General features: G+C 42.9%; 1 protein-coding gene across 1 annotated transcript in view; it reads right to left on the bottom strand.

The window, feature by feature from the left end:
- The window catches only part of LOC149449204 (nuclear receptor corepressor 1-like), a gene marked incomplete at its 3' end in the record, with an annotated part of 180,567 nt that overhangs the window by 106,406 nt on the left and 58,566 nt on the right, over positions 1-15,595 (bottom strand). Inside the window, exons 4-6 of the mRNA XM_089693693.1 lie at positions 12,489-12,678; positions 2,653-2,832; positions 102-215 (exon numbers count right to left, since the gene is read on the bottom strand). Of these exons, the coding sequence (XP_089549819.1) occupies positions 102-215; positions 2,653-2,832; positions 12,489-12,678 (484 nt within the window). The remainder of the gene's footprint in view (positions 1-101; positions 216-2,652; positions 2,833-12,488; positions 12,679-15,595) is intronic.

Here is a 15,595-nt window from a genome sequence, read left to right as displayed (position 1 = left end):
AGGTCTGCCAGAGCCAACCTACCCATCATTGAGGTAACCGCCTTAATGACTCATCAGCAAAGCAACAAGGTTATGCCTTAGAAGATAACAAAGCCACTTACCCGGTTTTCATCATAAATAATTTGGACTATGCTGCGATGTTTCTGTTCCACAGGTGGAGGGGAGACGGGCTTCTCGGGCTCTGGAGGTTTGGCTGCTTCTTCTTCAAGCTGTTGCTAAGTTACACAAGAGGGGAAAAAAAAAAAATCACACACTGGAACTCCAATCAGCTTCTAATCAGATAGAAATCGCAAAGCAACAGTTTGGATTCTAGCATTTTGGTAGTATACAGGATTGCAGGGTTCGGAGTAATTCAATTAATTTGCAATGTGTTTTGTAATCAAAGTCATCTTCCAACTGAAAGAGCAATCCATTCAAAAGCAGAAATTTAGTTTGGTTGGAAGAATGAACTCTAAAGACTGAAGCCACACTGCAAAGTTCCCAGAGTAGCCTGGTTCTCAAAAGGTCCATTGCTTGGCGTCATTATGTAAGTGTTTTTCATCAGAACACTCTACTTCCTCAAAACAGCCTACTAGATTCAAATCTGAACTTCTGCTGAAGCTTGTAGTTTGAAACGCATTAGAGGGTCTGGGGCAATGCAAACAATTCTCACTTTGTCAATTGGGTGCTATTTGTTAAAATGTCATCTACAGTGGCACTACTGCCTAGAATTACATCAGTGGGAGATCTTTTGATATCTGTGGCAGGATCTGAAAGAAAAGACCAACAGAGAGCAACTTACAGGCTCCCCGCTCTGGAGCTGCAGGATGTAGGCGGCCCGCTGAAACATCCCATACAATGGAGGGCTACTAACCCTACATTGTATGTGGAGGAGGCAGCTGTGTGCACTGGAAGGACCTGCTGGAGCTAGAGATATGGGGGGATCACACCTTGTTCACACACCACTAGACCTAATAAGCCTTTAACCACAGAGTTGGGATTTAAATTATCATTTAGCTCTATTTTGAGCATGGTAAACACAGAATGGCACCAACACTGAAAGCCTGCTAAAGTCTGATAGCAGCTTTTTTTTTTTTTTTTAAAGTGACAGGACTACCATTAAAATCTGTTTACCATTTCTAATCTTGAACTGAAGGGTGCTTTAAAGGCTTCAAAAACCTGCTGGAAGCTTGCTGAAAACATCAGGGGGGTGTAGTTTTTGTATTAAAATCTGTAACTAAATCTAACAAGTTGAAGCCAAACCCCAGCAAACACTTTACAAGCAGTTTTTTCCTTTTGGGATAAAGGTTTTACATAAATAAAAGTTGATCATTGTAAGTACCCTTGCCAGTGGTAAATGGTTTGTCTCACCCCTGTAAACTGATACATCTGCTGGAGAGCTTGCTCTTTTGAAAAACAACAGACTTACTGGGTGGATAACCAGATGAAAAATTGAAGAAAGTCTTAAAAATAAAATAAAACTAATGAAGCCATCAAATCTAAGAATCCATAAACTGCAATGCAATGTTTGCTTTTGGGTGTAATACTGCTTTAAGCCAGTGTAAACTATGCCTTATAGTGTACCTGGCCAAAAAAAAACAGCTAGGGTATGAACCGGGGCGAAAGTGTAAGGTTATTGGTCTTAAAAGATCTAGTGATGAGGCCCGGTCATAAGTGGTCAAGTGGTTAATGGACTGGAGTGCAGTTTAAAAAAATATACATCTGTGAGGTTGGGGTAGTGACCCATATTGATCTATAACTGAAATCCACAAAGTTAAATGTAATTAGATTTCAAATTATCCTATGATAATGAAGATAGCCCCTGAAAAAGTGGCTACATTAACAGAATATACCACCCAGATACCAAACATGCCTAGAGTACAAAGCCCAGATGGATAAAAAGACACTTTAGACCTCCTAAGAGGAAGATATATATTTGAGATCTAAGAAATCACAATTTCACCATGATAAGCCATATGCTGGTTTTTAGATTGTTAGACCTTAGCAAAATAGATGTACTCAGATAGTTAGGATTAGGAATGTGTCTGTTAGGCATAATAAAACACTACTGCAGACCTACAACACACCCCTCAGACACTTTGATTGGGTGGTGTAAGCTCTGCACAACCCTCACCAGGGGCAAGAAACATCTGGTAAACCAGCAGCTGCAAGCTCTAGTTTTACCATCAGAACTATTAGGGAATACTAAGTCATTTATGAGGGCAAGTGGCATCAGATTCAATTTCCTCTTCAAGTGATCCTCTATTTCTAAATTAATCACAGGTTATTTCTTAAATCCCAGGTTGACTGGTGGAAAAGTAAGCTTGGACTAAGCATTACTTTTCCATGTATAAGAGTGATGCCTTCACTAACCGACCATAATTGTGGCAGTTCCAGTGCTTAGACGTATTCAAGGATGTGCCAAAGGAACCTGTGGCAACATCTGCTTGCTCAGGCCACTCCCTAAGCCATGTGAGGCTGTGGCAGGAGACTGTACCTTACATGGGACAGCAACCAGATTGGGGAAAACACAGATAAAAGTTATTAAAAGCAGTTTTAAGAACAAGGTCAACTAAACAAATTTTACTTTGTGGAAGCAATGGGTCACTGACTGTGCTCCTGTCTTTATTACTTCACTGTGTTAGAACAAAAGAGTATTCAACAATGTCATACCTGTTTTTTCTTTAACTTCAAAATTTGTTGTTCAACTTTTGCAATCTCACGGTCCACCCGATCCATACTCTGTATCAGTTCTTCCTTAGAGAGTTTGGAGGGGGATGCTTCCTGGTCCTCACCTTGATGCCCCGACAGGGGAGAGGAAGGGGGATCATGTTTGCCAGACAAGCCTTGCTCCTTAAAAATACAAAATATTTATGATCACTACTTAACCACTTAAATACTGGCCACTTTTACCCCCTTTCTGCCCAGGCCAATTTTCAGGTTTCAGCGCTCTCACACTTTGAATGACAACTGCGTGGTCATGCAACAACTAGAGCTTTCTTTTGGTGGTATTTAATCACTGTTGGTGTTTTTATTTTTTACTAAATTAACAAAAAACCGAAAATTTTGAAAAAAAAAACCTAGTTTTTCTTTGTTCCTGTTATAAAAGTTTGCAAATAAATAATTGTTCTTTATAAAATTTAGGCCAAGATGTATTCTGCTACATTTCTTTGGTGAAAATAACCCAAATCAGTATTGATTATTTAGTCTGTAGGAAAGTTATAGAGCTCACAAACTATGGGATATATCTGAAAATTGATCAACCCTGAAGTACTGACAGCCAATCTAATTTCTTGAGGTCCAAGAATGTCAGAACAGTACAGAGATCCTCCAAATGACCCCTTTTTGCAAAGCAGACAGTCCGACGTATTTCATAAGAGGCATGGCGAGTTTTTTGAAGTTGTAATTTTTTTGTCATAATTTTTTGGAAAACGGGGACATTAAAAAAACAAAATTGACACTTTTTTTTTTTTTTACAGTGTCACCAGTGCAGTACAGCATCATCATATAACTGATGTGGCCGTAATCAGGGACACTGGTGACCGTACGAAAAAAAAAATTTTTTTGAATTTTTTATGAAAATTTTTCTTTTTTTTTTTTCATATTGCACTAACAACAAAAGATAGGAATCAACAACAAAGTTTGTCAAAATCCTTCAATGAACATAGATCACCCAGAGGGGATTTTTTTTTTCCAACAAAAACTGGATTTTTTTCTACATACTTGTCTGTAAAATCCATTTCTTGGAGTACATCACAGGACACAGAGAAGACTATTCATGACTATGTGGGTTATATGCCATCTATAAGTGAATGGACACTGGCCGACCAATCAGAGAGAAGATCCTCCCCTATATAACCTTCTCCTACAAAGGAAGTACCTCAGTTTTTGTAGCAAGCAATGAAATTCCAGAAAGAGGAGCAGGACCTCTGTGTCCCGTGAAGTACTCCAAGAAATACACAGAAATAAAGTGCAGCGCTAAAGTAATAAAAAACTAATGAATACAGTCTTAGGTAGACAAGCTCCTTAATAAATATAAGGAGTGCTGATGTGACAGTTCTGGTATGAAATCCAATGCGGTGTCCAGTGAAAGAATGGTAAGATTGCCTACTAACCAGAAGCGCAATCAATATGCGCATATAGGAATCCAAGACCAGCTGGAAGTCTGAAGTGGGAACAGCCAGATGGAATGTTGATGTCCTCCAGGGGGTCCCTCAATCAAATAATGGGTACTGGTCTGGTCTGCGAGTACTGGGAGCAGTTCTTCCGGCGCAGGGGGGAGCGGGCCTTCGAGTGGTATGGCGGATATTTAGAGCTGTGTGGGGTGCTGCACGTGTTGAATGTATTTATTCAACCGAAAGACAAGACGTCCCATTCGGACCAGAGGAGGGAGGTGATAGACCAGATCTGCACCCACCACAGGATTGAGGGACCCCCTGGTGTTCCATTCCTACCAGAGGAGAGAGGTGACAGACCAGACCAGTACCCATTATTTGATTGAGGGACCCCCTGGAGGACATCAACATTCCACCTGGCTTGTTCCCACTTCAGACTTCCAGCTGGTCTTGGATTCCTATATGCGCATATTGATTGCGCTTCTGGTTAGTAGACAATCTTACCATTCTTTCACTGGACACCGCATTGGATTTCATAACAGAACTGTCACATCAGCACTCCCTATATTTATTAAAGAGCTTGTCCACCTAAGACTGTATTCATTCGTTTTTTATTACTTTAGCGCTGCACTTTATTGCTTTGTTTTGCTTGCTATTGAAAGGTTTTGTGATTCCTTTTATCAGTGCATTTAGCTGCTTACGTGTGCGCTAGCTAGGCCTCCACATTTTTTGATACTCCAAGAAATAGATTATACAGGTTCCTATGTAGAAAAAAAATCCAGTTTTATCGCACATCACAGAGCAGGCTATTCATGATTATGTGGAATGTCCTAAAGCAATAAAGAAATATGAGGGGGGTAACACCATGATAGCCACATCAATCCCTCAGGACCTACTCAGCCATCCATAAACCGCTCCGGCCAAAGGCAGAATCCTCTCTCTGCAAATCTGTCATCCACCTGGTAGAACCTTGTGAATGTGTGAACCAAAGAAAATGTAGCGGCCCTGCAAAACTAAGCCACTGACACCTGATGGCGGATTGCCCAAGATGCCCCCACATTCCTGGTAGAGTGTGCCTTCGCCAGAAAGGGAGGGACCTTGCCTTTCAAACCATAGGCTTAAACGAGCAATTGGTGGAGCCAATGTGAAATAGTCACCTTGGATGCAGTCTGCCCCTGCCTAGGCTCCAAAAGAGCATCTGACCTGTGCCATCAACTTCAAGAAGATCCTTACAGTACAGTGGGGATCGAAAGTTTGGGCACTTCAGCTAAAAATTTGTATTAATGTGCATAAAGAAGCCAAGGAAAGATGGAAAAATCTCCAAAAGGCATCAAATTACAGATTAGACATTCTTATAATATGTCAACAAAAGTTAGATTTTATTTTCATCATTTACACTTTCAAAATAACACAAAACAAAAAAATGGCGTCTGCAAAAGTTTGGGCACCCTGCAGAATTTATAGCATGCACTGCCCCCTTTGCAAAGCTGAAACCTGCCAGTGTCATGGATTGTTCTCAATCATCGTCTGGGAAGACCAGGTGATGTCAATCTCAAAGGTTTTAAATGCCCAGACTCATCTGACCTTGCCCCAACAATCAGCACCATGGGTTCTTCTAAGCAGTTGTCTAGAAAACTGAAAATAGTTGACGCTCACAAAGCTGGAGAAGGCTATAAGAAGATAGCAAAGCGTTTTCAGATGTCAATATCCTCTTTTCGGAATGGAATTAAGAAATGGCAGTCATCAGGAACAGTGGAAGTTAAAGCAAGATCTGGAAGACCAAGAAAAATATCAGACAAAACAGCTCGCAGGATTGTGAGAAAAACAATTCAAAACCCACGTTTGACTGCACGATCCCTCCAGAAAGATCTGGCAGACACTGGAGTTGTGGTACACTATTCCACTATAAAGAGATACTTGTACAAATATGGTCTTCATGGAAGAGTCATCAGAAGAAAACCTCTTCTACGTCCTCACCACAAAAATCATCGTTTGAACTTTGCAAATGAACATATAGACAAGCCTGATGCATTTTGGAAACAAGTTCTGTGGACCGATGAGGTTAAAATTTAACTTTTTGGCCGGAATGAGCAAAGGTACGTTTGGAGAAGAAGGGGCACAGAATTTAATGAAAAGAACCTCTGTCCAACTGTTAAGCATGGGGTTGGATCAATCATGCTTTGGGGTTGTGTTGCAGCCAGTGGCACAGGGAACATCGCACGAGTAGAAGGAAAAATGGATTCAATAAAATTTCAGCAAATTTTGGATGGTAACTTGATGCCATCTGTGAAAAAGCTGAAGTTAAAGAGAGGATGGCTTCTACAAATGGATAATGATCCTAAACACACCTCGAAATCCACGGGGGATTACATCAAGAGGCGTAAACTGAAGGTTTTGCCATGGCCTTCACAATCTCCTGACCTCAACATAATTGGAAATCTATGGATAGACCTTAAAAGAGCAGTGCTGACAGACAGCCCAGAAATCTCAAAGAACTGGAAGACTTTTGTAAGGAAGAATGGGCAAAGATACCTCAAACAAGAATTGAAAGAGTCTTGGCTGGCTACAAAAAGCGTTTACAAGCTGTGATACTTGCCAAAGGGGGCAGTACAAGATATTAACTCTGCAGGGTGCCCAAACTTTTGCAGACGCCATTTTTTTGTTTTGTGTTATTTTGAAAGTGTAAATGATGGAAATAAAATCTAACTTTTGTTGACATATTATAAGAATGTCTAATCTGTAATTTGATGCCTTTTGGAGATTTTTCCATCTTTCCTTGGCTTCGTTATGCACATTAATACAAATTTTTAGCTGGGGTGCCCAAACTTTCGATCCCCACTGTACGTACCACATCCAAGGTATGCAGAGATCTTTCTCTTGCTGACTAAGGCCTAGGAAAGAATGAATGCAGAATGATGTCCTGATTGAGATGAAAACTAGAAACCACCTTTGGTAAAAGTCGGTTGAGGTCGCACCACCACGTTATCATGATGCAAACCCAGAAATGGTTCTCTGCAAGAAAGGGCTGCCAGCTCCAACACCCTTCTTACAGAAGTGATTTTCACTAGAAACAAAACCTTACGTGTCAACAAGACCAGTGGAATCTCTCTAATAGGTTCAAATGGTGGTTTTTGCAAAACCTCCAAAACCAAGTTCAGGTCCCAAGAACAAAAAGTCAACCTGACAGGAGGAGCAATACGCAATACTCCCCGTAAAAAGGTGCGATCCAAAGAGTGAGACGCAATGGGTCTGGAAAAGAACAGCTAATGCTGAAACTTGGCCCTTAATGGTACCAACAGCCAATTTCTTCTACAACCCTGTTTGAAGAAATTACAGAATCCTACCAATCACATACTTTCGTGGGTGCCATTTCCAGAACATACACCAGGAAATGTAAGCTTCTAAGTTCCGTAAAATAAATGTTCCTGGAGACTACCTTTCTAGCACCTGACATGAGGGTGACAAAATCCGATACTCTCCTATACTTTAGGATCTATGTTTCAATAGCCATACCATCAGATTTAGAGACCGTAAAGCTGGGTGCAATATAGGACCTTTAGACAGCAAGTCTGGCCGACACGGCAGGGACCATGGCCTGTCTACTGTCATCTTCACCATGTTTGCATATCAGGCACTCCCGGGCCAGGCCGGGGCAATCAGTATCACTGGAATAGACTCATCCCAAATCCTGCGTAAGAGATGTGGCAGCAACTGAATCAGGGGAAAGACATAAAATCAGTGAAAAATGGTTACAAGGAATCACTAAGGCCTCTACCACTGCCGCACGTGGGTCCCTTACCCTGGACACAAAACGACCGATCTTGTTGTTGAACCTTGATGCCAATAGATCTACATCCGGGCAACTCCATCGCTGTCAAATTCCCTTGAACACTTTGGGATGCAAAACCCATTCCCCTGGAATCAACCACCGGCAAATGAGATAATCCGCCAGTCAATTTTCTACCCCCGGAATGAACACCTCTGACAAACTGGGAACATATCTCTCTGCCCAGGTCAGAATGTAATTCACCTCCTTCTGAGCCCCTCGACTCCTAGTACCAAGTTGGTGGTTAATGTATGCCACAGCTGTGGCATTGTTGGATTGAATCCTCACAGGCCAACCCTGAAGCCTGGATGTCCAATACCTCAAAGCCAGCCTCACTGCCTTAAGTAACAGGACATTGATGGGTAGAACCCTTTCCCGTGGAAGCCACGTTCCGAGCTGTGGCCTCCTCCAGGTCGGCCTCCCAACCTGAGAGGCTGGCATCGGTTGTTATCAATTTCCACACCACTGGCCAAAAGGATCTCCCTCTCTCCAAATTGTGAGTCATTAACCACCAATTCAGGCTTCGCAGTACCTCTGGAGATAGAGAAATACAGTAATCCAGGGCCGGAAACTTCTTGTTCCAAAACAGGCAGAATGTTACTTTGCAGTGGAATTGGGCATAGGGCAAAGCCTTGAACAAGGACACCATCTTCCCCAGCAAGCTCATACAGAGGCAAACTGAAGGATACCTCTTGACTTTTAAACTGCAAACCTTGTTCTTCAGGGCACAAAGTTTACCTGGAGGCAGAAATATATTTGCCTGAAATGTGTCTCCAGGGTCGACTTCTTGAAGTTGAGCACCCAGCCCAGCTGTTCCAGGATCTGCATCTCAAGGACCACATCCTGCTTCAAACCTGGCACAGATTGACCTCTGAGCAACAGATCATCTAGATAATCTATGACAAATACCCACCAAGTTCTGAGCAGCCCCAACACCAGAGGAAGAATTTTTGTGAAAACTCTGAGAGCCGTGTCGACTCCAAACAGTAGTGCTATGAACTGGAAATGCTGAGCCCCTACTGCAAACCATAGAAATATTAGGTGTGGGATGAATATCGGCACATGTAGGTATGTGTCCTTGATGCCTATGGACACTAAAAAAAAATCTCCTTCCTGTAAAGAGGCCACCACTGACCGAACCATTTGGCTATGAGACTACGAACAGGTTTGAGTAAAACCCCTGAAACCTTTCGTCCGCTGGAACCTCCGTGATCACCCCCTGAGACAATAGTCGATCGAGTGCCTGTAACAAAGCTCTTCTCTGGATTAATCAGGAAATTTGATTTTAGAAACCAAAATTCTAGTCTGTACCCCAGAATAAAGTTGAAAAGCCTTCCCCCCACCCAAACGAGTGGGGGCATCCCTTTATAAAGAGGCAGACTTTGGATCTGCCATGGATGACTTTTGCACCCAGGGCCTCCTCAGGTTTTGATTCTGAGTTCTACCCCTGGAGGCTGAGACCTGTGTGTGGAAAAACAACTGCATGGTAGATGAGGGGCCAGCAATCAAAGTCCCTGACATCTTAAAAGAAGGGCGCTTGGATCTCCTTTTAAAAAGGTAGAAGAGAATTCTTTACCCCTGAAATCTTTTGGATATATTTGTCCAAATTTTCCCCAAACAGCTGCTCTAAATGAAAGGGAAAACCTGCCAATTTTTTGCATGGCAGTTCTGCTGACCAACTCTTTAACCACAAAATCCTGCACATATGCACTGATAAGAGGGCCAAGCGAGAAATTTACTGAATTTAATCTTTAAGAGCATCAACCGCACTACAAAGCACATGCAACATCCCCCAAATCCTTGGCCAAGTATTCACCGTGCACCGATGGTCTTCCAGTCGTTTGACATGTTCAGAAAGACTCCGGCCAATGCCAATAGCTGCCACTGCAGGCTGTGCGGCAGAACCTGCCAGGGAGGAGGCCTTAAGGAGAGACTACAGTTTCTTATCTGCTGGATCCTTGAAAACCTGAACATTATCCACAGGACATGTTAAAGACTTATTCAGGGATGAAACAGCTGCATCCACTACAGACATCCCCCATTTCTTTAACTTCTCTTCCATAGTATACAAAACAGAAAACCTGTGGTGGAACAAAAACGCTGGTGGCTGATCCCAGTCAGCATACATAATTTGTTCCAGAAGAGGATACACTGGAAAGACCTGAGTACTCTGTGAAAGATTCAAAGTGCCCAGAGAAGTATAAATAACCTCAGAGGTTTCTATTGGATGTAGCCTGAATCCAGATTGTACCATATCAGTGAGGTCCTGGACTAATAATCTGAGATTGGGAGGCAGAGACCGGCTGCTTCTCTTCAGGCTGTGACCCCTCAGACAGACTCTACTGCCTGACCTTCCGCCAGTTCTTCCCCATCCTCAAGATTCCACCCATTCCTGCTGCAGGATTGGTGGTTCTAGTGACAGGGAACTCTCCCGCGCCTTAGTCACCTGACAAATCGATGCAATCATCCCTGCAATCTTATCCTCTAAACCCGCTAAGGCTGAAGCAAGATCATCCTTGGTTACAAATGCCGAGGCAGATGCCCCAGTAGTGGCCACAATGCCAGATAAACGCAGTGGCTCAGATTGCCCAGTTTCTTCTGGCCTCTCAGGAGAGGATATTACAGCAGACATTCAGCTAAGGTTCCTCAGGACCTGGCAGGGGTACATTCGTGCCCCTTCCTGATGCACCTCCCCCACTCCGCTTTCTGGAAGACATTACCTCAGATAGTGTAAAAAACTGTGCACCTTCAATAGTAGACACAAACCACAAGATATAGCTATGTAAGTAATGTGCTGGAGAAAACACTCAATGCAAAACACATCAATGCAAATTGATGACCTTAAGACCACCAAAGGCGGCTCCTAACTGACTAGGCAATGCTCCTTCCCCCTCAAGGGAGTACTCACGTGCCTCACTGAATAGCCTGCTCTGTGTCCCGGCCACAGGAATCCAGCAGCAGCAAGAGCCCACATGTGCCCAGGCGTCCTGATAAATAAATATGGCCAACTTCCATTTCTGGCCGCTACTAGCACATGTGCACGCGATTGCTAGCTGAATGCGAGCGCACCCCGCCGTGCACGCGTCCCACGACGGCTAATAGCCGGTCGCACTTCTAGGGACCAGAATGCTCCCTCCTGCCCAAACAGAAACAGGCAAGCATGTCCCAGGCTAAAATGCTGTGAGCACTCCCCTTGGTGGAAACTTTGGCCAAACAAATAGTACCTCTTCTTTTCCCTCCAAATTTGAGTTTGTTTTTTTTTCTCCTTACAAAGAGAAAATGACATAGCTTACCAGTCCCGTCGCAGGTCCCTGACTTCTGCCAGGCACCAACCTTTGCCCATCACGGTGGGCATTGTCATACAGACCTTCAAGGACCCGGTTACCATAATGTGGGGCCACTGCCTGGGACCCTTATAGCACCCCGCTGGAAAACGCCTTGGTCAGATTTAAAACTGCACAGGGTTCCATCCACACGGGGTCCAGCGCCGTAAGGCTGCATTACAGGCAAAAGCCCAAGGATTCTTCTCCTTATCCAGTGAGGATCAGGTACCATCCATTTTGGCTCACAGCTTTCCATGATTCTTGTACTAGACCTTAGGTATGCTCCAGGAGCACAAGCAACACTTTCAGTGACCATCCACCTTACAGACACTGGCGAAAAAACTGAAGTACTTCCTGTGTAGGAGGGGTTATATAGGGGAGGACCTCCTCTCCAATTGGTCATACAGGGTCCATTCACCTACAGATGGCATATAACCCACATAGTCATGAATAGCCTGCTCTGTGTCCCGTGATGTACGATAAAGAAAGCGGTGTTACACTTTAATTATACGCAAGCACGCTGGCATGAACACCCACCATTGTATGGCAAACAAAATTTCTTCATTTTAGAGTGGAGGTCCTCCTATTAAAAAGTGGAACCTTATTTTAGGGCCCTATAAATCACCCATCATTTGAAACAATTCCCTCATGCTAAACTGTATTTACTAGCACTGTGGCAGTAAATAATTCAGAATGCAAATGCTGTCAGGTAATACATCGGAAATAAAAGTGACAAAGTGTTGATATTGTTTACATTTAAGCTGGCCATACACTAGGAACCAATGGAAATTTGCTCTGTGAATGGCCTTCTCACCACCCATCCTCCATCGATAATAAAAGCGAATCAAAAACTGAACAGCATCTGCATCCAGCCAGGTACAGCCACTGTTTGGACTGTCTGATTACAATAGCCACAGCAGGAAATTCCTCCATCCACGCTATAAAGCCAGCTTTATTGGGTGTGTTTTGGATCCATGACAACGGTTTTATTGGAGGTTTAAAGCAGAGTTTTTCATATGGAGCTCGAAAATCCTTCAAGAAAAAAAAAATTGAAAAGTAAACTATGGACATTCCACAAGGATAATATTTAAAATATATGCCACAAAGCAAAAACATAAAAAAAAGGCCTCTTTGCTTTTTTTTTTGTTTTCTTTTGTAAACGTGGTGGCACTTGTCAGCCCTATTTTAGATTCGTTGGTTTCCAAGAATGAAGTGTACTAATGAGTTCCACAACAGTCTTCATACCTTCTTAACATCTGCTTGCTGTCGAAGCCCCTCTGGGATGGTTGGTACAAGAGGCACGACAGAAGCCGCAGCAACCCGGTAGTGTGAATCTACCTGTTCCAGCCGAGGTCTTTTGGATTCCAGGGCGTCATGCTCACTTTGTGACACAGAATGGTACTGCTGTTCATACCCTGTTCTCCTGTCCTGAGGCCTGCAAAGTCAGAACAGAAAAAGACTAAACTCAACAAAGATTTTCATAATTTGATAAGAGAATATGTTCAGACCAAGCTAAAGCAATTAAATGGTTAAAACAAAATAACATGAAACCTTGAAATGCATGTCCAGGCAAAATAGTTTAGGTTCAACCCTGCCAGTTTTAAAGAAGCACATCATTTTCAGAAGAAGGATGAAACTGCTGCAAAATCACTGATGTGATTCAAACAGCCTTGCCTGTGCCATATGGCTGAATTGTTCAATCTCTGAAATATTGTTCATTATATTAGTTAATGTATTACAAACCCCAGCGCACAGGAAAAATACTCCCAAGATATAATATAAGGGTATGAATTGCTGCTGCGCACAAGTGTAATACACCAAAGAATATAAACCATAAACAGCGCAAATCAAAACCCCCACACAAAATATATATCAAATCAATAAATCAAGTGGATAATAAATTGAAAATCATAAAAAATATGCAAACAAATATAATGATAAATATAATAAAGTGTCCAAAAAATATATATAGAAATGAAAAGTCCTTTTTCCCAAATACTTTAGTGCATAAAAAAAACTTATAAAAAAGTCCTCCTAAAAAATGTGCTTCCACCATCCACCAGTGTGAAACCAACATCAACCGCACTCACCAGATGATGGTGAGTAATACGCCTTTTAGGATTTTAGGGATCCTAAACCCTCTCTACAGCCTCCAGGACTCCTTTCCACCATACAGGGCTTGGGATTCTCCTTCCACTCACTCCTGATTTTTCCTTCCAAACCAGCTCCACAGCAGTGCAAGAGAGAAAAATAATATAGCGTAATACTGCTAATACCCCATGCAGTACTAGTAATACCAGGCCACTCACATTTCAAAAGAGAAGTAAAAGCATTAATTTATTGCCTCCACTGGCTAACATAATTCCCATAGCATCCACAGTCAGATTCAGAAACCTCACAGCCTTTCTGCAGAGGATGACAGAATGTAGCTCCAACAAACATCAAAGATGGCCCCTTGGAACGCACCACTTGGCGCAGAGAGATGTGTGCAAATAGCTGCAGCCACTGAGCCCATACAGAGCAATGACAGGCTGTCTGTGGCTGTAGCTATTCATGGCTGTTTGCACAGCTATTGATAACCTGGACTGATCAGATCTGTTAATTCCAGCCAGTGCCAGTGAGGAAGCCCATCCTAGCGACAAACCAATAGGAATGTGTTGATAATGTGAGCTTCCATAACCTTGCTGGCCAGATGAAACCTGCTGTAATACTCCTCGGAAAATCCACCTACTGCTCCATCCCCGTTTGCTCTCCCTCCCTGGTGTCTGTGGATGCTGGCACCAAGGTATACTCACCAACCACCATATTGCTGTCCATTCAGGGGGACCTGTGGCACAGCAAGCTGAATTCGGTCTTGGCCTACGCACCTGACATGTTTCCCCATCTGGAAGTAGTCAGGACGCCAGATGCCTCTGCTCCAACCTCACTGATCCCCGGGGAAGGAGGGAGGGGGTGGAGTATGAACCTGCTCTAGCCATGCAGTTCTCCCTACAAAAGATTTGGGTAAGCCAGCAGCCATGATCCATCCATACCAATCAGCATCTATCATCAGGAACTCAGCCAGCCACCGAGGATTTCGAGCTTGAATAAATGTGAGTAAGGGAGAGCTCCACTAGAGCCTTGGCACCCATAGGAATAGCTGCTTCTCCTCCGGTGGAGAAGGAACCTTGGGGAAACCAAGAAGGTAATGGGGAGAGAAGGTCCATTGACTAGGATACTTACAAAAGTAGACTAGAAAACCCCAGATATGCAACCCCCTCCAAGTCCACTGTCCTGGAATCATGGGGAAGCATATACCAAGGAGGCCACTGCAACTAGCATGAAGGCCTGAGGGAAAATAAACCATTCTGATGTTCCTGCTAGGTTGGAGGAAACACAAATACTGAGGACACTAGGTGACTGCGTGCTTTTTATTAGATTTTGGATGATGTGTTTTAGGTAGGTGAAGACTATCTCTAATGTGCTGTCCTGAAAGATGAATTGGGAAAATGCGAGCTTCCATATTGGCAGACACTTGTGGAAAAGAATTTGCAGGCTTCTCTATCTGTTTCGTAGCTCCTTCCTTCGGTTCACTGAGAAGAATCAGCCTGGTTGAACAGTGGTTTTCCATTAACTGCTCTTTGGTGTCCTTTATATTGGGATCCTCTCCAAAAGGTTTTGCCTGGGGGTGGGGGAGTTTAACAGGATTATGTGAATGACTGAGAATCAGGATGCTTATGGCTACATATAATGAGCATAGACTGGCAATGCAGGTGATGGCACAGCCAAGATTTAGGGTCCATTCACACCAATTGCTGAAGTGTGATGTAGGGAGGTCACTGCAGTGCACTGCTCTGTTCCTTTTTTAAAAGATTATTGCAATGTCACAAAAGTGACGTTTCATTAAATTCTGTTGCCAGCCACACATTGCAAGCTAGTGGATTGCCTGCTTATGCTGGAAAAAAGTATGCCTGCTGCATTTTTTTCAGCGCACACTGCCTGTACACCATCACAACATGGTGGTGTGAACCAGGTAAATATGAGGCAAGCCATTTTGCCTTGTCTTGCATTAGGACTATGTTGGACAAGCTTCCCAGTGCAGTCCCATGTCACCTGGTGTGAATCCCCTAAAAAAAAAATTAAACGATTTAAACGACACCGAATTTTCTGCCCCATTGTTCCAATATAATTGTGTTATTATAGCATGTTATAGCTGAACATTATGTATTATTGTTTAACCTATTTAAAAAGGTTAATCAAGGCCTAAAAGTGAACATAACACAACTCACAAATGTGCATTTCTTAAACACTCATGATAAGCTCTAAGTCTTAATTTATCAAGTGAGATAATTTCAAAACTAATATTTGTGCAT

The sequence above is a fragment of the Staurois parvus genome, unplaced genomic scaffold (genome assembly GCF_062004578.1).
Source record: "Staurois parvus isolate SC_StPar_1 unplaced genomic scaffold, SC_StPar_1.0 ptg000635l, whole genome shotgun sequence".
In the NCBI taxonomy this organism is placed as follows: Eukaryota; Metazoa; Chordata; class Amphibia; order Anura; family Ranidae; genus Staurois; species Staurois parvus.
Note: the sequence above shows the minus strand (reverse complement) of the source record. Positions and strands in the feature narration are given on the sequence as shown.